Source organism: Haliaeetus leucocephalus, unplaced genomic scaffold (assembly GCF_000737465.1).
Source record: "Haliaeetus leucocephalus isolate CR32 unplaced genomic scaffold, Haliaeetus_leucocephalus-4.0 Scaffold752, whole genome shotgun sequence".
Lineage (NCBI taxonomy): Eukaryota > Metazoa > Chordata > Aves > Accipitriformes > Accipitridae > Haliaeetus > Haliaeetus leucocephalus.
This window is the reverse complement of record NW_010973188.1, coordinates 3,444,484-3,471,593: the sequence shown is the minus strand read 5'-3', so window position 1 is coordinate 3,471,593 and position 27,110 is coordinate 3,444,484. Positions and strand designations below refer to the sequence as shown.

Genomic DNA, 27,110 nt, shown 5'->3' with positions numbered 1-27,110 from the left:
AAGTTATTTTCTTTTCATAATTTTTTAGCTTGAGATATAAGTTTGAATTCAAATACTGGATGAGAATTCTGTGATCCATAAAAACACATTAAATACAATAATACCAAATAGAAGATTCTGAGTGAAGACCGATGAATTCTCTAGACTCGTCATTCTTAAATTTTACTTTTATATTTCTCCAAGTGACTGATACTTCTGATTCTCTTAATGTGTAGATGATTGGAATAAATGCAGCTAAATGTGGCTTTGATTTTTAATTGGGAATTCTGAATAAATTCTGCAAGGTCTTTTCAGATTTATCTTTTCCAGTTAAGATCAGTCTGGTGATAAACAGTAAAATTTTAAATATGATTGCATCAGTTCATATGAATAGCATAAAAGCCTGAAACTTCTGTGATGTTTAATTATGAGAGGGACCTGGATGTCACACCTTCATTTTAACTGAGTGTATGACTGTTTCCTGGGGAATTGTATAGCTGTTACCCCCTTAAACTCTGATTCCCGTCATAGTCTGCATAGTCCTCTGAGCTGTCTTAGTTCATAAAACAGAACTACAGACTGTTGCGTTAGAGCATAATAGTAATAAAGCCAGCCAAATCAGTCAAAAGCCCAAAAGGAGCATGAGTTGCTACAAGACTGCTAAGATACCCAAATTTCTTCTTGGTTTTTAAAGGTATTATGAGCAGTTGTTCACCTTTTTGCAATTTGTAATTAAAAATTAAACACTTGAGTTCATACTCAATGTTTAATGTTAAAAATAAAAGGGCCATTTCTTATTTAACCATCTGATACATAAACTAATTTTTGTATTGATTATTTCAGTGTAATTTATGTCCCCTATGCCTCTAGATTTTAAACAACATGTTTTAATTGAGGCTTTTAGGTTGGCAAAATACAGTTGCTTGCTTGTGTAAGCGGGACTTTCTAGAACTGTTTTGAAAATGCAGTAAGTATGCCGTTTTTAGCCTTTTAGCCTGGTCCTCATATCTGTAAATGGTAGTGTATTTCATGTGACTTTTTAATGGTGTCCTATATTAAGGTTGTATGTCCTTTAGAACCTAACTTTAATAAAATTTTTGCCTAGGTGATTAACTGAATGACTACCATTTTTTTTTGTTGTTTTTGTTGGTTAAGGTGAGCACTCCAGTGGTTACATCAACCACGCAGGAAAAGCAGAAGGACAGTGATCAATTTGAATGGGTTACCATTGAACAATCAGGGGAATTGGTGTATGAAGCACCAGAAACAATTGCTGCAGAACCTCCACCGATCAAGTCAACAGTTCAGACTATGTCTCCCATACCCGCGCATTCTTTGGCTGCCTTTGGTTTATTTCTTCGTCTTCCGGGCTATGCTGAGGTGCTGCTAAAAGAACGGAAACATGCTCAGTGTCTGTTGAGATTGGTGTTGGGAGTTACAGATGATGGTGAAGGAAGTATGTGCTGCAATTATTATGTTTCTTTGTAGACAACAGCTAGATCATTTTGCTTAAATTTATTTACATTGTAATGCTTTTAGCAGGAAGTTAGAATTGGTTTGAGCAGAACTGTGTTGCTGGCATCTTTGATAGTCTGTTGTCTCTAAATGCTAAATTCTGTCTGGCAAAGTTTTGTCACAGTCATCAGTATTCAAGTGTTCTCATCTAAATGTCAGAGTAATTGTAAAATAACTGCTGATAAAACTCACAATGACACTGTCAAGATGATGGTGCATTCACACAAGAAGGCAAACATTGTATAATTCTGCAACCAAATGCAGAATAATATGGATAGGAGCATAGGTACAGCAGATGTAGAATAAACTGTTGAATAATAATGTTTTAGAAAAAGAGAGAAAGATCTAAAGATCATAGTGATCAAACTAGCTGAGCAGAAGCTCTACCTTAACAGTGTGAGTTCAGAGGGAGAAATGAGGTATTCTTCAATGAGTGAACAGATGAGCCAAGAGACAATTTGTGGTCAGAGTCTTTGCAACTGAACTTGGAATTCTGCATATAGTTCTAATGTTTGTATTTCTTAGTGTTTGAAACACTGGAAGAGTGTATGTGAAAGATGTTTTATTATTTTTAAGACATTTCTTTTCATTATGACTTTGAAAAGAATGCTGTTTTTTATATGCAGCAATCAGCTGAAGTTAGTCTCTGTTCAGCAGCCTGTAGGGTGGTGGACAATGCGTACCTCATAAGACCAACTGAGAAACTAAGAGTCTTGTTACCCTCCCTTCTGTTTATCTTTATATTTCTCTTGTATTTAGGTACAGTGCAGTGGACAACAATAAACTAGATAACAAAAATTCAGTCTGGCTGCTTACTCCCTCCTCATTTGAGTAGTAATTAACTGAAGGACTACAGTCCCTCAGATTTTTATGTCCTTGAGTGGCTCCAGTCACTTGCTATTGCAAAGAATTTTCATATTCTTTTTTTTCTTTCTTTTTTTTTTCTTTTAAATAGAGACCAACTCAAACCGTCAAAATTTGAGTTGCTTTCTTTTTTGTCTGTGTGCATCTACTATTGCTATTGGAATACAGTTCCAGAACATAATTTTCCTGATAGGTAGGGACTGCTTTAATTTTCAGCCTAGATTTGTTCAGATCCAGTTTGTGCCCAGCATCGTTCCTCATCATAAAGAGCTCTTCTTTTTCCAAAGCATTTGTTGACAGGAGTTGTATTCCCTCTTAGCCTTTGTTTTTGATGGACTAAACAGTCAATTTCTCCATTTCCTAAGCCAAACATCTGAATTCAACTCTATGAAATGTGGGATCAGTTTTACACAGTAGTCCACATTAGTTCTCTGTATAAAGCATTAATATTTTCCTTTTGTGTTGGAAATATGTCTTGTCATACACCTAGAATCTCTTTACTTTCTCGCATAATATGAAGAGCTGCACTTAAAAATCCATGGCTTACAGATTAAACATGGATTCAGCTGTATGCAAAGATAAATCATGGGCAAACGTTTAGATTTCCTTTTTTATTTGTCTCCTCATTTGGCTACATCTGCAGTTCTGGAAGTCTATCAGATGGGCTTTTTTCCAGTTTTATTTATGAAGATCCCAGTCATAGGACTTCTTGCTTCCTTCTTGTTATTGTCTTTACAAAGAGTATCAGATAAATATGAATTAACTTGTGTGTGTATGCATGTGTGTGTGTAGATACATACACATACAAATACAGATATACATACTTGTATTTCAGTTTAGACATCTGATGATGACATAGCTGGTAAACTCTAAGAATGAGGGAGAACATAATATATACAAGAAGCAAAACTTCTGAACAGAGTTGGCTATTTTGAATTATTTTCAGTATTTGAAGTGTTTACAGTTATCAAATATCTCTATTTACATATGCACTGGGGAAGGAATGTGAAATGCATTGTTAAACAGAAAAAATTGAGACAGTTTCCCCAATCTGAGTATGTTACATTAATAGGTCACTCTGTTATTTGAAATGTGGCTTTTGAAAGAAGTAATTTTTGCTCAGAAAGGGTTAGAATTTTAGAACAGGGTTAATTTTTGCAAAAGGGTTAAAAATTTAAAATAATTCTGCTACAAAATTCAAACATGCAGCTCATCTAATTAAAATTATGCTAGTATTTCATCATGTATTCAACTTGAATACCATCACAGCTTGGATTGTGTCAGTGACTTAATTCGAATATGAAAAAAAATCCTACATCATGATAAACTACAGCTCCTTGTCAGCTGAGCTGACCATGTGCATTCTTTAATTTGCTGTAGCTGGAATGTTTTTTAAAATAAAAAAAAAATTAGTCCAAACCACCTTCGTTTTCTTCATTCAGAAATAGGACCTGAAGTGTAGTCCAATACAGAAGTATACTCACTGTTATTCACTAAGTTTTCTGCCTGGAAATGGTGAATCAGATTTTGTAACTTTGGGTCTTAACCAAATCCATAGAGGAAATAAAAAAACATTCTTTCTTCTACACTGTTCTCCTGCTGAGTTTTTTTTTGTGAAGAAAAACCTAATATTAGATAGCTTACTATATGTGAATGCTTAAGGCCTTAGTAGGTTTCAGTATGTGTTGTTCATAAATTATTGCAGAGATTAACAGGCTGTATTGAACTACTGAAAGAGAATGTGGCTTTGATATTTTTCTTCTTCAATCCAGGTCATATTCTGCAGTCTCCTTCAGCAAACGTGCTTCCAACTCTGCCCTTCCATGTGTTGCGCAGTTTGTTCAGCACTACACCATTGACTACTGATGATGGAGTACTGCTTAGGCGGATGGCACTGGAGATTGGGGCTATACATCTTATCCTTGCTTGTCTGTCTGCTCTAAGCCACCATGCACCAAGAGTGCCCAACTCTAGTCCCAACCAGGCAGAGGTAAGTTCAGCAGCAGAATAATTGCCATTGAGAAGTATTAAGAGTTTTAACTATAAGAAAGAATATAAGCTCATTGCTTTCATTATAGTCTAATTTCTGCAGAGTTGGCATTTGAATGAAGAACAAAAATAATTAGAAAGTACCTGATTAAGCAGTTGTCCTTGCATGTTGCAAAGAAACATAGTAAACATGAAATTTCACCAACAAAGAAGGCTTGTCATGAGTCATTAAGGTGTAATCAGTTTCTTTCACAGGATCTTTTTTTTCAGTGCATGAGAGGCATACTGCTCAATGGATGGTGGTTCTTTAATTCTCATTAGATAGCATGACCTCATTACCTTATTTAGCATTCATAATCTAAACTCTACTGGCTGCAAATTATTTCCTCTTAAATGCTTCACAAACGTAAATGAGTTGTGAAAATTAATGAATTAATGCAGTGATTTTTTTTATACCATTTTACTGATGGAGAAATGAGATCTAAAGACAAAAATTTTCCGTAGTGTTCAAGATCCTCAGTGAATCTTCAAAACTTTTTCAAGGTACTTCCCATATTATACCACCCTCTATTCAGAACATGTATCCCCTGATGTTTTTAGGATCATGAGTTGCCATTTCTGCATAACATACTATAGACATAATTGTGTATAAAAGTGTTTTAAAAAAAAAAAAAATTACCCACTTTAGTATTGCTGTGGCAGAGGCTTGCATGAAAAAGTTTCTGGTGGCTAAATATGGCTAAAGTAGCTGCAAAATATAGGGCTGTCCCTATTTTAGCAGCTCTGATACTAATAAGATGTTGAGCAAGGAAGAGGTGAAGCTGTGCCTGAGAATAATTCACTTGAATGGCTAGTCAAATTTAAGGGGAAGCTGAGATATTCTGCTTCTAATGGGGTATCAGGCTGCTGACACATGAACACCTTAGCATTTTTGTGCTTTTGGAGGGAAAGGGCAACCATTAATTCTTATCTCTGCTTTAGTTCTACCATGACCTCTTAAACAGCTTACTTTCTCATAATTCATATCTATCAGGTGATAGATGGTAACTTGAAACTAGATATCCATCAGGCTTGCACTGAGGCTTGTATTCTGGGGCCAGGCTTTCCCTTAAGTGCTTTAAGTCAGTGCTCATGAGAGTCCTCTTGAATGTTAAAGGCACAGCATGTTCATGAGTGACGTAATGAGTAATGCCTACATGAGAGTAACCACACAGCTATTTCATCACCAAGATGCATTACATTCCCAATGTAAAAGTTAAATGGTGATTCCAGACTACTGTCAGTATGGTACTTCATAGGTGATAACTTTTTTTTTTACCATTGCTGTCTGTTCATACATAATTTCTTTTCCTTCAAGTATAGTCTTTAACAAAGTCACTGAAGGAAGATCTGAACAGAAAATGAAAATTTTCAGAGCAGTAAATCAACTATTACAACTTGAAGTTGGGCACCTACTCACATGACCTGGTTTCCAGTAAGGCTAATTGTCACTGAGTAGCTAATGAAAGCAGGAAGTGTTCATTGCTTTGGAAAACAGAGGTTACTTGTTTAGGGTGCTTAATATATATTTAGGAAAGCATTAGTTAAAAAATGCTTAGCAGAGTTTTTTTCTGCATCCTTTTCACCAAAGGTCTGGTAAACTTTCAAAATTAACATAAGTACTTGAATAGTTTCATAAGGGCTAAGCAATATAATATTGGAGTTATATTAGTAAAATGCAGTGAGGCAGAGCGTTGGAAAAAGCTGTACAAATACCTTTGGAAAAATGTGCTCTTTCAGAACACTTTAAGGACAAGATATTTCCCTACTTTTATCTGGACAGGAAATAGTGTGTGTTTCACTGACCCAGAGGTCATGTGTTAGAGCTATACATGTAAGTTACACCTCTTGCTATTTTGGAGCATTTATTCAAAATCAGCACGTGCTTGAGCATCTTAACATTTCAGTTGTGTACTTTTGACAATATTTCTTCTACTCCCATCTCCTTCCTCTAATTATTTTATTAAACTTGACTAGGTGTTAAACAGTAATAATTACAGAGCTGTGATGTTTAGCATGATATTGATTAAGTAGCATTTTAATACCTTTCATCATTTAAGCAGTGATAGTATCTTAAAAGAGAACAAAAAGGGGCTTACAGTCCTAGTCAAATTGAAGAATCACTTGCAACAATTTAGCACTGACATGTACTAGAACTCCATGGATGTGACAGTCTTTCCTATCTAAAGCTTTGAATTTCACTGGATCCTGATGGTATCTTTATAAAGTTAATAAATTGGGATTACATTCTTTTGCAGAACAAAGGCTTTCCAAAGACAACGTTCATAAGATGAAAAATATGAAATTATTGTGTCTTTTTTTTAAAAAAAAACTTAGCCACAGGTGTCAAGTACACACAACAGTGCATCAACGGAAGAACAGCAGTTGTACTGGGCTAAGGGTACAGGCTTTGGAACAGGCTCCACAGCTTCAGGATGGGATGTTGAACAAGCTTTGACTAAGCAAAGGCTAGAAGAAGAGCACGTGACCTGCCTTCTACAGGTGTGTAATAATGAAATTTTGATTAATGATAAGCACTTGAAACATTAGAACTGGATAGTAAAAATGGAGCTTGTATTTCTTCAGTCATATAGCAGACTAATTATGATATTTTGGGCAAAAAATAATTTAAAATTGCCTGTCTACATGAAAAATGGTATAGGTCATATTTTGAATGAGGCTGTTTTCAAACATCATTAGGCTGCTGCATAAAAAAAGACCTCTGTAGGTAAGCTTGGGTGACAGTTCTGAATAGACAATGAACCAAGAAGCATTCCAATGTATTTCCCTGGAGCTGTTGCATATCTCTGTCAACATTGCTGCAGTCAGTCAAAAGTAAAGACTGTCCATTAAATGAGGAGGATGTGAGAACAGGCATTTTGTTTTGTGTGCCAAATAATCTTACTTATTCATTTCTCGCATATTTTTGCTCTGCTTTAAGGAAATGTCCATTGTTGTTACTGGGTGTCCATGAATATATTATGCCAATATAACAAAATATCACTCAGACATATAAATTTTTGAGTATGTCAATTAAATGACAATAGTAAATCACCAGTAAACATCCAGATCTTAGTAAAACTCTGATGCCTTCCAAATGCCTCATGCTAAGGACAAGAAAATTCTGCATAATTAGGCTTTTCAGTCCATTGTGAAATGCAACTAACCCCTGTTATCTTGGGTCAGTGTAGGGAAAATGAGATTCTATCTGGTCATCAAAAATTTCATTCACAGAACTGTCACGTCAAATGCATTAGCTAACCTCACTGCTGGGGTAGAGCACAGAGGAGATGAAATTCTGAAAATGCCCGTGCCTTGACTGATGAAGATATCATTTTGATGTAATCAGTTATTTCAGTCACTGTAGAGTAAAAGACACAAGTATCATGTCCCTTGCAATAGCAAAACAAATAAAATCTGAAACAATTTTCCTAAGCACGAAAGAGGAAAATCACCTGAATTACTCTTGGCAAAGCTTCTAGGCAGTATTCTGTATTATGCCATGCAGAGGTTTAGCTATAACTGTGATAAGTCATGAGGTAAGGAGGCATTTGCTTTGTGCAGTCAGCACGTGGAGGAAGAAGTAGAAAACCCTTCAGCATTTTGCTGAAGGTGTCAGTCAGTTGTACAGCAGATATTCCTTCTCTAGAAAGGTTGTTTAGAAAAATTCTATTGTACAGAATGCTGATAAGATGCTGCAGCAAAATACCATGGTAATGGGGTTAGAGGAAAGAGGGAGACTGAAAGAAAGGAGAAGAGGCTAAAAAGGTGAATAGAACCCCTGAGACTTCAAATAATACAGCCTTTCAAGCCTTGAAGTTCCTTAATTTGAGAGTACAACTGCACAAATCAGACCCGTGGCAGTGCATTAGGTTGTACATCTACAACACATGGTAGGGACCTGTGAACTCAGCCAGAACTACCCTTGGGAAGAGGAGGTGTGCAGTCCTGAGGTGACTGCCCTGCCATCACTGAGAGGAAGGCTGCTGCTCTTTGTTTACTGAAGCAAGAGCCGTGCGTACAAGTGGTTGTTCCCAGTAACTGTCATGCTCGCTGTAAGTTGTTGTTTCATCTTGTAAACCCTGAAGTCCCATCCAAAAGGAAGTTAAAAAGGTTTTTGAAACATTTGTAGTTCAAAACAAAACAAAAAAATCTTTTGTTGCTAGTTGGTGTTCTAAAGTAAATGGGACTGATCAGCTGTATGTCTCAGTGGTGTGATCTGGCAAACATCTGCTTCGAGTTACTTCAGCGTGTTTGTCAAAATTCATATTAATTGATCTCTTAAAGTAATTCAGAATTATAACAGTTATTTAATTTTATCCTTAGCCAAAGTTGGAATCATGATCTAATAACTGTATGGAATTTCCTCTAAGACATCTTCGGGACTGCTGAAATAAATACTGTACTGAATTAGCAAAATAGCTAGTGAAGTATGAGGGTGTCTTCCTTAAGGGAGGAAAGTCAAAGTTCTTTTGCCTAGAATAAATCAGTTTTGATTAAATATTTTTGTGTATTTCAGGTTCTTGCCAGTTACATAAATCCTGCAGGGAGTACCTCAAATGGAGACACCCAAACTAGCCATGAGGGGAGAGGACAAAACAGCAGTGCTCTTCCATCTGTTCTCCTAGAGCTACTCAGTCAATCTTGCCTCATCCCAGCAATGTCATCGTACCTCCGCAATGATTCAGGTAATGTACCATTGTCTCCTTCTAAATCAAAGTTCTGTCAGATAAGTTTTTATAAAAACAATAGGTGGTTCTGGCTAGTTTCAGTACACTTGCCAATTTAGAATTGTACTAAGGGAACATTCACTTGAGCCTTAGAAAACAAAATGATAGTGTTTTTTGAAATACTCATTTGTTGTAAGAGTTTAAACTTTGTTGTTTTAATGTGTTTTTTTTTTAAATTTAAAATTGAATTCTTAAACTGTTGAAACTACCAGGAAAATAGTATTTCTATCTGGAAAGTTCACATTTTAGTTCTTCTACAGAAGATACATGGAGAGAGAGTACTTTATACAAGATTGTGAATCTCACTGTGAAGAAAAATGTTTATTTTGTAAGAAAATTGAGCAAGTATATGCATGAAGTTGGTAAATATTGCACGTACTAGGGTGATTCTCTTTTACCTTGATAAGAGCTTTTTCTGCTTTATTTAGGAAATACAAAAACAAACCTCTTATCAAAAGTGCAAAATATTTCAAATATATGGGAACAATGAAATTGTTGGGGGTTTTTTAAAGACAAAACAAATGAGTTATATGTTGTCATGACATTTCTACTCATAATTTTAAAACAAAGATGTTTTGATTGTTTTTATCCGGTATGTTGTACCTTGCTGTGGAAACCTGTTCAGTTATACAAGGTATTGTCAAGCAGTATGAGTTAAGTGAATGCCTGTGTGGAACTAATGGCAAAACCAGCAGACTGGGTTTGTGATTTATCTTCAGTCTCACTAGATGACAGGCTTTAGTATGAAGATACTGACAAGCATTTTTTCTTCAGATAACTGTCAGTCAGAAGTTTTTAAACACTCCTGAGCCTTAGGTTGGATTTTTGTTCAGTTACTTTGTCTGTGAAGATGGATTTAATCCTTAAGTAGCAGAAAGAGTTGTTCCAAATATGAATAATTTGGTTTTGGACCTTATTTTCCCTGCCCTATTTTTGGAGTAACTGATAAATGTCCTGTCACATTACTGCAGTTCTGTTGGATGCCGGTTGTAGGGTGTAGTGATGTGAATTTCTTGAAACAATGTCATAGCTTCTTGTTGAATTACACAATATATTTTATCTCTGAGGTAAAAGAAAAATCATCTATGTCTTAAGCATTTACAAAGCTACATAGGAATAAAAAAAGAATGTGGGTCTCTTAATCTATAGTAACTAGGGCATTACATCATCTTGTGTGATGGAATGGAGGTAGTTCAAAAAATCTGCTGGGGCCTTACAGTAAAGATAAAAATATGAAGATATTTCACTTGCCGGTCTGCAGTTTGACACCTCTCTCTAGTTTTGCAATGAATTTGTTGGTTCTGTTTTGCACATATTACAGTGATGAAAATGAACTATGTAGCTTATACACCAGGCTCGTTATTACAAATGAAAATATAATGTAAAACAATAAACTAAACAATTAAGTAAAACAATAAAGTAATCTTTCTAACAGATACTCGTAAATTATTGTTTGTTGAGGCAGAAAGGAAAAGTCATTCAAAGACCTGGCAAAAATGCTATGTTATCTAAAGGATGAAGCTGTTGGTTCTGAGTTATAGATGAATTGCAGCAGTTAAAATTGCTTTTTGCTGTTTTCAATAGAAAAACATATCTGTGTAAGTCACCTTTAGCTGGGGAAGAACAGTCAGATATTGATAGAAGAGATGAGATATGTGGCTGGTGGTGAGAAGTTCAGACTAGTTTGGCTTTCAGGGACCATTAGTTTTTCCCAAAGTACAAAGAAACGGCAAAGTTTCAGTAGGAAATGTTCCTTTTAGGTATATTTTCCACTGCTGGACTACTGTTATTTGTGGTTGGCAGGGGATGTTGAAATGTTGTGCTTATGAATTAACAATTAGTAAAGAGTGAACAAAGCAGGTACTTTCTGCTTTTTCATAAATGGATGTGTAGCTCTTAATGTTGCAGCTAAATGATATTAAAGCAAAGCAAAACCTTGCTTGTCAGAGAAAAGCTGTTACCTACTCTTCTGATTACAAATTCACAAAGGATGGGGTTATTTCGGTTGGAATTTAGAACTGTAAAATCTGAAGGTTGTTATGCTGTGTTTGATGCAAGCAATGGTCTTGAATGTTTCCTGCTGTACTTGTTCAAAAGTCTATACATAAAACTATAATTAGTGATGTTCTTCTGGATTTAGAAAAAAAACCAAACAACTTTGCAGGCTTTTATCAGTCAAGCTTGTCTTTGAAAATGTGATAGGTTATCAGTACGAGAGTGAAATGTGCAAAAAGGGTGACTTCTGGGAAGAATGTCCTCTCTTCATGAGTATTTGAGTCAGATGTATTTAGTTTGAAAGCAGACCCTGAAAACAGTTTGTCTTGGTGATAGCCAGGCATAATTCCAATGCAGTAATTACTGTTTAGTTCAAAGCAGACAGATAATTCTCACATTAATGAGTGTGAGTTGCAGGTGTTGCTGGGGCTCTCAGTGTCAGTAACAGAGTGTCAGGAGACACAGCTAACAGAGAGCCTGGTTGTTGCAAGAGAGACAGAGGTGGAGAAGCTCTGGAACTATGTTAAGCTCTTGTGCAATGCTCATAAGACTGAAAAATTCACTTAAACAATGTGTTTATAGTTGAAAAATTTCAAATATGGAAGCAAATTTCTAAAATTATTTTATTTTTTAAAACCTCGAAGACCAATGCAATATAGTAGAACAGATTTGAGTCTTTCCTGTTAGATGTCATCTAATTTCAGGCTTCCTTATCTTGAATACTTATCTCTTCTCCAGTAGGGCTGAATGCCTACCCAGGGGGAGTAGGAAAGGCAACAGCATTAGTGGTAACGCTTATGTACATTCTAATTTTCAGATCACTGTACCTTCTGCTGTCAAAAGGTACTTTCATGTGGAAGAGGTAGGTAACTGTATTCTTCCTGTAACGTGCTGGACTGAGAAATTAGGACGCTGCATACAGAATGCTAATAGGGTGTTCCCAGGTTCTGGCACCCCAGCAGGAACAAGCTGTGCCCAGCATAATGCTGACACAAAATAGCACTTTTCAGCAACTTTGTAACTTTCTCGGACTTGAATGGATGCTGGTGGGACCAGTTAAAGGTTACCCTTATGCTAGAGGTGTTCTTCTACTAGATTTAAGGGTTTGCTGTCAAGGGTTGCAATAACAGAGATCTTCACATATCTGTATCTATCTATATAGATACGTGATCTGCCATATGCATAAAATTATGTGTGAAAAATTTTCTGTAAAGACATATGTGCAATGAAGCTGTAGATGTGCTGCTTCCCTTTATTGCACAGTAGGTTGATATCACTGTGGTGATAAAAGATAGTAAGTATTTTGGTATTGATGAGAATTTGACATTTTGTTTACACGTGTTAAGTTAGCTACAGGTATGATAGAAACATCCTGCTTGCAAAGTTGTTTTGGTGAAGTTCTTGAACAGTTCCAGTATCAGAATGTAAAATCGACCTATGTCACAGTCAGAAATTTATCTAGGGTTTTTTGTTGCTTAAATATGTTTAGCCATTCCTGCTTAATTTGCCCCAAATATACATGGACTAGATTGTTATCTAGATTGTTCTAGATAAAAGGAATATTGATCAGATAAGGAGTGCTCGCATATCATTTAATCTTTTAGAAACCTAACCTTGAAGCAGATCATTATAAACCAGATTGCTCTGACACATTCTGCAGCTTCATCTGCATCAGAGCAAGGTGATTGTGAAGTCCTTGAAAATTGTGAACTGATCACTTTCATTAATTTCCATAATTGCTTTTTTTCTTGTAGAGGTGGAATGTTTATCTGTCTATGAAGGACTTTATTATGCGAGAGAGATCATGGCTCTAGTCACAAGGAGCAATAGCTGCTGTAATCCTCACCCTGTTTCTTGATTTTTTTCCTGTGTTTGTTTGATATCTTGTTATGGCATTACTGTGGCTTTTATTATCTTTCATTTTATAAAAGAAAAAAGTTTATCTTTGAAACATGGTGAGATCTTTTATTACACTTGTGTTTGTTCCCAAGGACTTAATTTATGTTTACATTTGCAAAATTGATGTTGTTCTTAACTTCTGTATCATGGATCATCTAGCATGTATTCATTACCAGGCAGTTACGTACATTTCACACCAAAAGCTGTCATGTAAAACCTTTTCACTGTTGTCTTGTATACAGCGCATTTCATTCAAAAGAATCACTGCTGTAGGAACTCTTTCAAATATGTGAACACTTCTCTCTTAAACAAAATGCACAAGAATAAAATTTGCACTGTGCAGCAAGAGGTTCCCAGCAAATGTGTGACCATCAGATTCTAACTGGCTATCTTGAAGGTCTAGATTTTGCTGATAAAAGTAAGAGTTACTTCACTGATGGACTTAGGTTTATGAAGACTAATACAAGCTAGTATTTACAAGTGGGAGAGAATAAAAGAATTAGTAATAGTAGTCTTTGTAGCTAAAAAGGTTTATAGAGAGAAGGCAGTGGAAGGGAATCATGAAACAGAAGGAAAATCAAGTGACTTTTAGGACAGGGACTGTCTATTTTGTTATGGGCTTGGACAGTAAAAAGCGCAGTGAAGTTGGGATTTATCAGTGATACCACAATATTAGGTTAGACTCTTCTTGCTTAAAAATACAGTTGTACTGGTTTGTCCCTAAACTAGTACGTAGCTAACCCTGAGATGTCTTAATCTTGTTTAAAGCCAAAGAGTGAGAGAGGTTTCGTACCACCTCTTCCTTGGAAGACAGACCTCATAGCAAGTTGCAGAATTCTGCCTGAAATCTCTTTGCTTGAATTCCTAGGCTTACAGGAAGCAGGTGATACTGTGATTTTAGCTGGGATTTTCTTGCATCCTGCCCTCTTAGCTCTCTTAGCCACCTTCTGTCCTTGGTGGACAAAGATTCCACGTGATGTGGTCATCATAGCTTGTGGTGGTAGATTAGCTCAGTCTTCCTTGTGTTTGACTGCTGAGATGATGCATTTCTATGTGAGGGCTTTACTAAAAGTATTGTATTTACTGACCAGCATGTTCTACTTCTTAAGAGTCCCATATTTGCTTTTAATGCACTTTTCATAGTTTACCAAGTACTGTCACACCCTGGACTTGTGGATTCATTAACAGTTGTGCTGCTTTATCCTGCTGCCAAATACCTCATTGTGAACTTTATTTAGTAAGTATTATGGACAAATTTGTTGAAGGTGAATGTACTGAATAATTTTTTCTGCCTCTCTTGATATACCTTTGTTAGTTGAGTCCATTAAAGTCATTCTTTTCAGGCCTTGCCTCCTTACCTCAGAGCTTGAACTACACTAGATTGCCTGCTGAAGTTAAGAGTATTTCTTTTCTATTAATCATACTTATTCTCAAGGTACTATATGGTGTTGCTTTACTTTTTGCGAAGTAGTCCAGTTCCACTGGACTGAGTAGGCTGAGTACTTTAGGAAGCTAGTGTTCCCTTACGGGAAGTTGATATGCTGAGTTTATTCAGCTAAGAGTACTGCATTTTTTTTATCCGTTACTGAAGGTGTGAAGGTATTACTGCAGTGTAAATGTTGAATCATCGTGAAACTCTGCTTTTCTCTAGACTATTGACTTTTTACTGTGTCTAATAAGAGGTAGTTGCTCTTAAGATTATTTTTGTTGTTGAGATTCTTATGCATATATTGGATTAAATGTATAAGCACCAGAGCTGTATATTGGAGCTCATTTAACTAAAGTTAGACTTGGGTCTGCATGAGTATAGAGCGTAAGTATTACCTGTTAAGAGACGATATTAGACTTCTGTTTTAAAACTAAATGTAACTTGTATGCTGGGGCAATCTCTACTGGTAATATTATCCTGTGACTTCCTTCAGAGGGTCAAAGCCTTTTACTGTGAGTGAAATTAGAAGTACAACGGCAGTTTAGATAGACAGTATATAATTACCGAAATTAAAAATTCCACTAGTTATCATTAATGTTAATGAACTCATTCATTGGTAAAAGAACAATGCTGAACCTTTGCCACATTTGGTTACAACTTTGGGATTGCTTTTTATCTGGTTTGCTGTTGAAGTGTTTACAAAAAAAGGTGCAGTATCGCACTCCAGTGCTGGAGTACTAGTTGATTCACAACTTCGAGAAGAGAGCTATGCACTGAAATGACATGAAATAAAACTGTTTATTTATTTCACAGAATTGACAAGTTTTAAATAACTTCAGGATCAAAATAAACAGTATTTTCTACCTGAATTTCATATTTCTGTTCACTTTTCAGGTTCTTGTAGCTTCTCATTTTAAGACCCATCTCAAATATCCTTGTATCATGAGATTAATGCAATAATATCTATAAGTATGTAGATATAAGAAGTACATTGAAAAATTTAACAATGTATTGACTCTATTCTATAGTCTTAAGTAAACATGAATAACCTGTGTAATTTCTCTAGAATGTAGTTTAGTTTTACAGAATGCTTTGGTGCTTCATATACTGAAAATGAGTATACAATGCTAGAGACTTGCTAAAGACTATAGATAGTGAATAAATTTTCTTAGCTGCACATGTTTCCTTCCAGTGTGGCCTCAGCTCTGTTTATCATTTCTTCTGGTTGAGCCAGTATTGACTCAGAGTCACAAAACCAGAATATACCATCTTCCACCTCATTCATCCATAAATCGGTGTTACAGAGTAGTTTCTACAACTGTCTGAAATATCATTACCAAATTCATGCTGTTCTAGATCCCTGACCTTATTTTATGCGTGTGCTTGTTTCAAAGTGACTTCCAAAGGCTCAGTTAGTTTAGCAGTTATGAAGCTCTATACAGTAATAAGCTATCACCTATACAAGGGATGTATTCCTTCTGCTTCTCATTTTATGGAAAGACTGGATATAGCTTTGCAGCCTAGAAGAAGGAACCAAGCTGATTTTCAGAAATACAGCTCCTCTGTTGTTCCTCTGTGGCACATGTAAGATTAAGAACAGTATTTATTAAAATCAGTGTTTCTTTTTTTGTGTTGTTTTTGTACTGTGTTTTTAATCCTAAGCTTTCAAAAGCAGCTTTTCTATTAGAAGATATGTGTGAGATATATTAATGTATACAAAAACTCCTATGATCTCAGACTGTCTGCAGCTTTGGATCTAATTCAAAGACATGCATAGGTTTAATTTAAAATGTGTAAACAGTTTCATTAATTTCAATAGTCTAATTGGATGTTCCATGAAGTATGCATAAAAGTTGCAATTCTGGGCCTCAATCATAAACAATACAAAAAGGGAAAATCTCTTCAGGACCTGGTCCAGAAAGAGAGAGTATACTCTTCTGGGCAAAGATTATTAAACCTGTTTTCCATGCAACATCATGAATCTTTGTGTGATGTGTTTTATTTTACTTGAAAATAAATTTCAGGATGACAACATGAAAGTTATATTTGACTAATGTTTAAACACATTCTAAAAATGGGGATATAGAAAATGTAACGATTTTTTTTTCATGTGGAGAATATGTATTAGTGTGTCATCTTAATTATTAATATTTCTTAAAAGAAGTACTGAAACTATTCTTTATTTTTTCACACCACTTTAAAGGATTTTTAATTAGAAAAGCACATTGTCGGTATAGCATGATGATTTCAAATACAGATTCAGTAAAGGCAAGAAAATCTAACCTTTTCAGCTTTCCACAAGACTAACAAAAATGCTGCAGAATATAGTCAATAGTTAAAATTTTATTTATAATATTACAATTTTTAGTATAACAGTGTTCCTGTTCCCACACTTATACATTAGTGTAAGTTATAGCTTAAATTATGGTGAACTAAAAATAAAACCCTTTTGTTGGTTTTCTGGTCTCGGCTATGAAGAGACATACTGCACAAAACCATAGAAAGCATCATGGGGTTTGCTTTATATGTATTTGTATATTTAATTAATCTCTTCCTATGTTCTGATTGTTTTCAGTGTTTGCTTACATTTCTGGTGTCTCGCACATTTGCTGGCAATAAAACAGTGCCATCTCTGTTTCTGCTATTTGGTTTTCATCTGTTATCAATGAGAAGTTGAATATTGTCTGCCTTCATTTATGTAATTTAGCACCCTAGCTGGGCTCGCAGATACATTTAGCAGTCATTGATGCAGCGCCCTTAGCCACACACTTTGCTCTGGAATGTCTTTGATAATCTTTTCAGACAGTGGGGTTTTTTTGCTTTAAATTTAGAAATCATTCTTACCATCGCTGGTCTTTGCACTGTGTGCTGTGCAATTGACGTTCAAAAATGTCATCAAAGTGTAGTGTAGATGTACACAAATACAATAACAAATAAATTAAGCACAGTTCCAATAATCCCAAGCAGTGCTAAAATAGATTCTTCTTTTTCCTCTTTCTCCTCTTGCCTTTTTACATCTTCCAGTGTTGTGATGGCAGAGGTCCCCATTTTTCCTGCAAATACCTTCACCAGTATTCTGGCAGCTAGCTAGAAGAAAGAAAACAAATGGTAAATCTGGTCTGACAAACATGCAAGCTTTGATCTTTTTAAAAACAATTCTGTACTACTTGACACAATATTTCTTATTTCTATGTTTATTGATTTGTATTCATCCTTTGTTTTCTTTTTATATGAACATGTCCATTTTAAAAGTAATTGTTCTCTAGATACAGATTTGATAGGAGTGAAAAATAGCTTGATGCTTCAAGCCAATTAATATGCTTTATTATAAAAGAAAATTAAAATTTGTCTTTAGCCAGCTAATTCGTTTACTTGTGAAACATCAAATTGATGAAAGCAAGTATGTGGGCATTGTCAAATACTCTGAAATGCCTGGGGAGATTATGTGAATTTTCAGCTGTTGTTAAATATTTAACTGTCACAGTACAAAAACAGTAGAAAATATTCATGTCTACTGGTTTTGAACATGCAAAATATGCCTCCTTAATACAGTATTCCAGTCTTTTTTGACCAGTGAGCCCTAAGTAGGGAATTGCAAATGAGATCTTATCCTTTTGCTTGTTTAATAGATCAGCTTTTGGACATCCATGCACCAGTAAACATTTAACAGAAAATGTCTGTCTCTTCAAATATAAAGGTGGTTGTTATTATATATGCTTATTACTGCAGTATGCCAAAGGACAGTAGTACTTTTATAGTAATAAAATTCTATGCAATATAAGGACTTGAAATAGATATTTACAGATGCGTGTATGATTTATTACATTTTTTTTGTTGCAAAAGTGAGGTTGACAGGTCATCTCTATTAACTTAGCTGCTCTTGTACTCTTAATTTAGTCACATATCCTCTAGAAACATATTCCCTGTAAAATTGTTAATTGGTGGCAGAGATGTTGATATTATACGTAATCTGCTATGCTGTTTTAGCCTTATTGATCAGAAATTTCTAACCTTAAACCAAAATTTGATTGGGATTTCTACTAGTTCAGATAACCCCAATTTACTGAAGATTTGCAATCACATTTTATAGTGCAATAGCATTTTTCTTTCCTGGCAAACATCTTTAATCATTGGAGATAAACATATTTCTGCTGTGAGTCTAATTAAAGCCATCAGCTCAGAGCATAGCTCATAGAAAGGTAAAAAAAAAAAAAAAGATATGTTTCTTACCCTACATTGCATCAGGAATAAAATGTCATCAGACATGCTTCTTACTCGTCGATTCAGTGGCAAACCAGGCTTTTATCTTCATGAAGGGGCTGCTCTCCTCACTCAGACAGACCAGATAGGAGCATGAACAGTTCCTTGATGAAGTTTGTCGGTGAGGATAATAATGTTACAGAATCTTCCAAATGACTGGCCTTCTCTCTCCGTAATCCACTAAAGCAAGTGTAGTCGAAAACCAGTAAAACCCTTACTGGTAATGATCCTCACTGTTGACTAATTCGCATTAAAATTGAGGATTTTTTTCCTTAGATGATGCAGAGCAACGAAATGCATGCTGTTCGGTTTTGTCTTAAAAAAAAAAGAAAATACTAACAGCTCCTGGTGTTATTCAGTTATACTTAGTTATTTATTAAGACTTCAGAAAAACCCAGCCTTTGATTTACTCTTTGTGGCAGCCGTCTGAAGAGGCTTTCTCACGTTGACATGCTGTAATTCCAAATGCAGCGAACTACGTGCAGTCACACTATGTAATTTTAGTCCAGCCTGAAAAAGGATGAAGTCTGCTTTACTGGCAATAGTGTGAACGCTGTCACACACCTGCATTCAGAGCCTCTGGAAAGAATTCCAAGGTATTCTTCGGAGCATTGCATAACTTAGCCAGGCAAATCTGAAGAGGGGAATGACAGTGGCTTTAGTTGCACACTGTGGTGAGCTGTGACATTGATTAAACATGCACTTGGCACTTGCTGAATAAAGAAGGAGCTACGAGCCACCCTTGCAGACAGTGAGTTGCATAACAATGTGCGATGGCTCTGCTGTTTCATTGTCAGGCCCGGCACATTTTAATTCTGTACCAAAGGGGAAAGCATGCGGTGTAAAGAGGAGTAGAGTTAACTGTACTTCAGGGTTTTCTGAGGAAGTACTGCATGACAAATGGTGACATTAAGGCATTCAAGCTGAAACAGTGTTTCTGCCTTTTGTCTTTTTATGCTTTGTTTGACAGACAATTGTTTCTATGGGAAATACTACTTCTAACGCTTTTCTTCTTTTTCTTCACCCCCAAAGAATGCAGGTTAGTGTGTAATTAATGAAAACACAGACTTAAAGAAAAATATTCCTGTTCTGATTTCATAGGAAGCAGTAACTCAGTTTTTTCATAGGTAAATCAGAGAGGTATTTTTTGCCTGCCCTATTGGAAAGGGGGGGGAGCTCTGCGAAGTCTTCTTTTCTTCCCAGTCTCTTCAGATAAAAAGCCACAATTTTAATAACCTCTGCAAGTAGCTATGTTTCAAATAATTTTATTCAGTCACTTTGATCTATGAAGACTACCGAAGGAATGTGTTTCATTGGTATAGCATAGCTTCTTGATATGAAGGCAACTATATTTTACATACATTGGAAAACTTATTTTTAAAAAAATGCTTGCAATATCAAGCAATTCAGAAGTACAAAAAGCTTATGCTTAAGAAAAATCAAAATATGATTAATTACATTTAATTCAAACGGTAGAAAACCAAAAACCTTGATCACTTTCTAGAACAGCATATTTTTTAGAAATTACAAGGCGTTGTTTGAAATTCAGTTTTCAATAATCTTTTTGTGAGCAAGCAAAAGAGGGTAAAATCATTGCTTTAAGTACTTCCATTTTCAGATTAATTTACTTACACATTGAAATTTTTTCTCATTTTTCTAAAGGGTCTAAGTACATTTGTTAGTTTCTTAGTAATGGACAAAACTGCTTATTTTACATGTGCATTATTTTAATGGTAAATACCATGTTTGAAGTGCCGTGAGTTTTATGGTACTTGTATGTGATTTGCCCTTTATCCTGAAAGTAATGTTGCCTCAGTGAAATTGTCTGACTCTAGAATTAAGTAATTAGGTTAAATCTCTCCAGCATAGCCTCTGTAAAATATATTCCAATATGGGTATATGGTCTTTCCTTTTAAGCTCTTCCCTTATTCTGAAAAGGCTGCTGCAACTTCACTTGTTCCTGGAATTGTTTTCTGTTTATGTATCTTGAACGTATTTCTGTATTCATTTGGATCCATTCAGAGATACAAAGATGGGGAAATGTTCACCTGTGTATTCTGATCATTCACGTTGCTGAGAGCACCTAGCCATAACCAAATTTTCAAGCCATTGTACTATATTAACCTTCACATATGAAAAATCAAACACTTTCCTTTGTGAAAGGGGGGAAATTGTGCAATGTGCATCTTTTATTTAAAGATTAATGATGTGTTTGGAGGGTAGGAATCTGTCACCTGGTCAACACAAGCAGGTATAAAGATTCAAGGTCAGCAGAAGAATTTCGTGCACTATTATCAAGTATAAATAGTGAGAATAAAGTACATTCAGCAGCTCCACTGCAAATAACGAGCTAATTAAGATGTATCCACAGAGAGCAGCAAAAGGTTCCCAAAGTATTTCTTGGCCTTGTTAATGCCATAGTTGAGGTCTTGTAGTGGTTTGCTGTTTTCATAGTTGTGATGCAACTGCCACTTCAGTGGCTAAGGTGAACCCAAGGAAACAAATTTCTCTGGGCTCCTTCTGCATGCAGTCAAGGGCGAGTGACACCTCCTGCACACCATGATTCAGATCTAATGTTTGCTGTGGACCTTGGTTTGATGGCATTTCTCCCCTCCCGTCCTTCCATTGTATTGATACACATGTCTGTGCGGACATGACATGGACTGGTTTGGAAAACAAACCCAGCCAAAAAAAAATACTAGCACAGCACAATAAGAGGGATGGGGCAGTAGCTGCTTAAGCTGTCAGTGCTGACAAGGAGTTGCTGTTTGGGAAGAAAAAAAGAAAGGTTGAGAGGCGTAACATTACTTATTATAGGAAACTTGAGGAATCCATCCTTTTGACATTGTCCCGCATAACATCTGTGTCTCTAAATTGGAGAGACATGGATTTGACGGATGGGACCACTCAGTGGATAACGAATTGGCTGGATGGTCGCACTCAAAGAGTTGCAGTCAACAGGTCGATGTCCAAGTAGAGACTAGTGATGAGTAGAGTTCCTCAGGGGTGGGTATTGGGACCGGCACTGTTTAACATCTTTGTTGGCGACATGGACAGTGGGATTGAGTGCACCCTCAGCAAGTTTGCCGACAACACCGAGCTGTGCAGTGCGGTCGCCACGCTGGAAGGAAGGGATGCCATCCACAGGGACCTTGACAGGCTTGAGAGGTGGGCCCGTGCAAACCTCATGAAGTTCAAGAAGGCCAAGTGCAAGGTCCTGCACGTGGGTTGGGGCAATCCCAAGCACAAATACAGGCTGGGCAATGAGTGGATTGAGAGCAGCCCTGCAGAGAAGGACTTGGGGCTGTTGGTTGACAAGTAGCTCAACGTGACCCGGTGATGTGCACTCGCAGCCCAGAAAGCCAACCGTATCCTGGACTGCATCAAAAGAAGTGTGGCCAGCAGGTCGAGGGAGGTGATTCTGCCCCTCTACTCTGCTCTCATGAGACCCCAGCTGGAGTGCTGCATTCAGCTCTGGGGCCCCCAAATAAGAAGGACATGGACCTGTTGGAGCGGGTCCAGAGGAGGGCCATGAAGACAGTCAGAGGGCTGGAGCACCTCCCCTGTGAAGACAGGCTGAGAGAGTTGGGGTTGTTCAGCCTGGAGAAGAGAAGAATCCGGGGAGACCTTATAGCAGCCTTCCAGTACCTAAAGGGGGCCTACAGGAAAGATGGGGAGGGACTCTTTATCAGGGAGTGTAGTGACAGGACAAGGGGTAGTGGTTTTAAACTGAAAGAGGGTGGATTCAGATTAGGTATTAGGAAGAAGTTCTTCACTGTGAGGGTGGTGAGACACTGGAACAGGTTGCCCAGAGAAGCTGTGGATGCCCCATCCCTGGCAGTGTTCAAGGATGTTACAATGTATCTCCAGTGTGAAGAGAAAATTTCATGCAAAATTTCTCACATAGGTGAAGCAAGTAATATAGGCTGATTTCAGAGGACTTGATTTATCCATACTATTTGATAATATTTGGAAAGATATGGAGATTTTTCACATTTTGTGTAAAATAACGTTAGAGTCTGGGAGTATATTTTATACAAATCAGTAATAAAACCACCTGTTTTGGGGTGAACGTTACATGGTTACACAGCATTTGGGTTTGGACTCTGGTATCTGAAAATGTCCTAAATTTAATTCTGTTCTTCTGTCTAGGCAGAGCTTTCAAGTAAGACTTTGGCAACTCCGTGGTAACTGATTTATGTAGCATCCCAAGAGCAGAACAAATTCTGTTGATTAGAGGTCATTCTGTTCATTACTGCTGATGTTTGAGCATTTCTATTGCATGGGAATAGACCTTAGGCAATACAAATGTATGTCATATTTTAAAGATATTCATACTTCAAGGGGAAGTTGCCAGGCTATCTTGTAAAAACTCAGTGGTATAAATTCAATTATTTACAGTCTTGATCCTTAGATGATGGTTATCTTGCTATATGGTACTGCTATGAGTAATGTGGAACACCCATAACACCACATATACAAAAGGAACAAGTACTCTTAACCAAAGTGTGTTTTCTTTTTCCTCATGTATTTTTATGGATTTATGTAATTTTGATTTTCCTGTACTCTGATATTATTCTATATGCTGTATTTTTTCATTGAAATCTCATGTTTTGACTAAGATACTGTTTGCCCTTATAGAGAGCAAATGGTCTGAAGAAGATTGCAAGTTAAAGCAGAATGTAAAGAAAGATTTGGAGGCTAAAATGGAAAGAAAAATGTAAAGAGCTGACTGCACTTAAAAGGTTAAAATAATTCATACATCAGTTGTCCATGAAGACTTTTGTAGTTGTTCTGCATTTTCCTTAAGATGCAGGAAACTACTTGAAATGTGGTAGCACATGCATCCTGTAGGTGATACATTCTAGTTTTCTTCTCTGACAACCTCCACAAACTTCTCTTTATGAGATCTGACACTTTTTCAGTTAATTTGCAGAACAATAGAGCAAAGCTCTGTCTGTTCAGAGATGCAACAGCATGCACAAATTAAGATGAACTGGTTTCGTTTAGCTTAAGTGAGAAGTGGATATCCATGCTCCTTCCTACTTCCTTAGGTTTTGGGTTTTTTGGTGGTTTTTGGGGTTTTTATTTCCTCTCTCCTGAGAACTAAACACAGCTACTGTTTTCTTTGTAGGAGCTGTTAGTCTGATTTTTATGATACGGGTTGATGTGTGATGCCCTTGAGTCAGCAGTGATGGGCATGGCCAGTTTGAGCCAGGTTTCAAAGTGTTTTTTTACTCTCTGTTGAAAACAGAGGAAGAACTCAGATCCTTCATCTGTAGCAACACAAGTTACTTTTAGATTTCTTACTATTCTTACTCACACCTCTTTCATGTGTTTCATCTCAGCATTGACTTGATGATTTTGACACCTCAGCTATGTGTCTACATCTTGTTTTCCTTCTGATTGAGGAACTTCAATGCCTTTTGGCTATTGTCTGGGGTTTTTTCCTGATTTTGTAACTTAGTTGCTGACCCAGAATATCCTTGGAATAATTCAGAAATCTCTCATACCTAACTACAGACGTTCCTCTAGTTTGTTCCCACGTGTCAGTCTTCATTTACCAGAAATTTACTTGTTCCATTCTCTCACACTTGCTTTAAAATAGTTCTGGGTTAAGAAATCAATTAAATGGGCATGGAGTGGTACCGGTTCTTCTGCCACATGCCTTTCAAAACCAGCTTCTCTTAGCACTGGTCAAGCTCAACCGCTGCTGTATTGTTCAGCGGTTGAGCTGAATATGGTCAGAATGCACACAGAATGCTCTGGTATTTTGTCAAGAAAAGTAAGTTTGACAGTTGAGTAATAGTTTATGAAAAACTGAGCCAATCTACCTTTGGAGGGTGTTGAGTGATATGTCACATACTTGTTTTGAGGGAGCTATTTAAATCACTCTCTTGATGAACTGAAGCAATTCAGAAATTGGTGACTGATGAACATTCCAGAGTTAGAGGTGAGGGTTTCAGCCCAAACTGTGTGTGGTGACCTTCTGGATATGGTGGGAAGGGAATGATGGAAAAAAGGTGAGAGGCTTTTTTCTCTTTTTCAGTCTCTAGTCTCACATGAGACTTCAGGCAATCTTCATTTTTCTCTTCTTCACTGGTGTGTTGGGTTTGTGTGGCAGGGTTTTGGTAGCGGGGGAAGGGGCTACAGGGGGGGCTCCTGTGAGAAGCTGCTAGAAGCTTCCCCACCTCCAAGTCAGACCCGCTGCTGGCCAAGGCCAACCCAATCAGCACCTCTGGGATAACATATTTAATAAGGGAAACCTGCAGTGGAGTTAGGGAAGTGGAATGTGAGAGGAACCCCTCTGCAGATACCGAGGTCAATGAGGAAGGAGGGGCGCTGGAGGAGGTTTTGATGCCCCTGCAGCCTGTGGTGAGACGGCAGGCTGTCCCCCCTCCAGGCCATGGAGGTGAATGGGGGAGAAGATGTCCACCTGCAGCCCGTGGAGGAGCCCACGCCGGAGCAGTTGGATGTCCCTGAAGATGGCCGTGACTCCATGGGAGAGCCTGTGCTGAAGCAGTCAGTGCCTGAAGGACTGCACCCCATGGAAGGGACCCATGCTGGAGCAGTTTGTGAAGAACTGTAGCCCGTGGGAAGTACTCACATTGGAGAAGTTTGTGGAGGACTGTCTCCCGTGGGAGGGACCCCATGCTGGAGCAGGGGAAGAGTGAAGAGTCCTCCCCCTGAGGAGGAAGGAGCAGCAGAGACAAGGTGTGGCGAACTGACCCCAACCCTCATTCCCCATCCCCTGTGCTGCTGGGGGTAGGAGGTAGAGAAAATTGGGACTGGAGTTGTCTGGGAAGGAGGGAGGGCTGGAGGGGGAAGGTGTTTTTAAGATTTGGTTTTATTTCTCATTATCCTTGTTTTGATTTGATTGGTAACAAATTAAATTGATTTCGGTTTTTTTCCCAAGTTGAATCTGGCTTTTGCCCGCTGACCATAACTGGTGAGTGATCCCTCCCTGTCCTTGTCTCAACCCACGAGCTTTTTGTTGTATTTTCTCCTCCCTGTCCGACCAAGGGGGAGGAGTGAGCAAGTGACCTTGTGGTACTTTGTTGCTGGCTGGGCTTAAACCAGGACAACTGGTGTCAAAAAGAATCTCTTGTATGGGTATTGTACCTTTGAAAAGCAATAACTTTTAAAATGCTTCAGTCATGATTCATGACTGTTCTCTGCAGCTCAAGAGGTTGTTTTGTCAAAGACAGCAGGTATCCAGGAGTATTTCTTCACATTGGTTTGAGTGTAGGCTGCATGCTTCTGGAGGAGTATTAGGGCTTTCAAGTATCAAGTTTTTGAGCTGTTAGAGGAGTCCATTAAGTGAATATCAGGTCCTCACTGGGCAAGCAAAGGGAAGCAGAGTAGTGAGAACTGGTCCTAGTCCAGGAGGGTGACTCTCAGAGAACAATACTAGAACAAGTTCTTCTTTCTCCAAAGCCCTTAAAGCATCTTACCTTGTGACAAAGAACAAATCTTGTTCGTATGAGTTTCCAGATGACTGATCTTAAAAAACAAAAGAAACAAACCTAGAATATACCACCGTTCCAGCACCTTTTGCCACATTTCTTTCCTCTGATTTGTCATCTTTAGTTGGAAATTCTGTTGGAATAAGGATGAAATTATCATCTCATTAAATCTTTTGTTTTCTATTGCAGAAGAATATGAATATATGCTTATTATATTTTCAAAACATTTAAAGTAGCAGACTGTTCCTAGTAGATAGTGTTTTTGGAGTAGAACTTTAATAAGAGAATTTTTTTAAAATGTTAAAACCGATTATTCATTTGAGTGGTTAGTAATATAAAAGATTTATGAAAGAACAAATTGTAAATTTGTGCTTTTAGCTCTACTGTTGCAGAAATTTGTTGTAATTTATAGGGAGTAATTATGACATATGTATTAAAACATCATGGCATTGAGATATTTGAGAATTAAAAACCTAGTTGTTATGAGGAACAAAGCCGCTTAGATTTGGTTTGTAATTGAGTACTAGATTGCATGTCAGGTAAAGCACTTAGTCCTTTAAAGACTGAAGTTTACTTCAAAGAGCTAATGGAAATTATTCCCTTGAGAAGTAAAAGGTAGGGGCCGTTGTCTTCAAAAGTGTTCGGTTTTGGCCATAAGTGTTCCATGAAATTCTCTCTGCCACTAGACTGTCACCATCTTGTGATAGCTGTTTAATTTACAGACAACAGCACAGGTCACAGATGTGACTGTTCAAGGCACAAGACAGTAAAGGTTCTGCCTTCTTTAAAGTGGAGGGAGCCTATCCTTAATCTTTCCCGGTCCATTTATCTCATTGTTAAGGCCCATGAGTGTCTCATCCAGGAGTTCCTTTTTTCCCTTCATTAATTGGAAGCCAACACTGGTAGCTATATCTGTGCTTGTAGGACAAGATTGGGAGTCTGTAA

The 27,110-nt window shown here is 37.2% G+C and overlaps 1 protein-coding gene and 1 long non-coding RNA gene across 2 annotated transcripts in view; one reads left to right on the top strand and one right to left on the bottom strand.

Moving 5' to 3' along the window:
* BIRC6 (baculoviral IAP repeat containing 6) overlaps positions 1 to 27,110 on the top strand; it is a 177,007-nt gene that overhangs the window by 113,241 nt on the left and 36,656 nt on the right. The window contains exons 62-65 of the mRNA XM_010581233.1: positions 1,135 to 1,435; positions 4,131 to 4,348; positions 6,724 to 6,888; positions 8,906 to 9,074. Coding sequence (XP_010579535.1) covers positions 1,135 to 1,435; positions 4,131 to 4,348; positions 6,724 to 6,888; positions 8,906 to 9,074 — 853 coding nt within the window. The remainder of the gene's footprint in view (positions 1 to 1,134; positions 1,436 to 4,130; positions 4,349 to 6,723; positions 6,889 to 8,905; positions 9,075 to 27,110) is intronic.
* On the bottom strand, positions 16,765 to 19,571 carry LOC104840345. The gene is made up of 2 exons (XR_775254.1): positions 18,670 to 19,571; positions 16,765 to 17,526 (listed from the first exon to the last, which is right to left on the bottom strand). It is a non-coding gene; the product is annotated as an uncharacterized LOC104840345 (long non-coding RNA).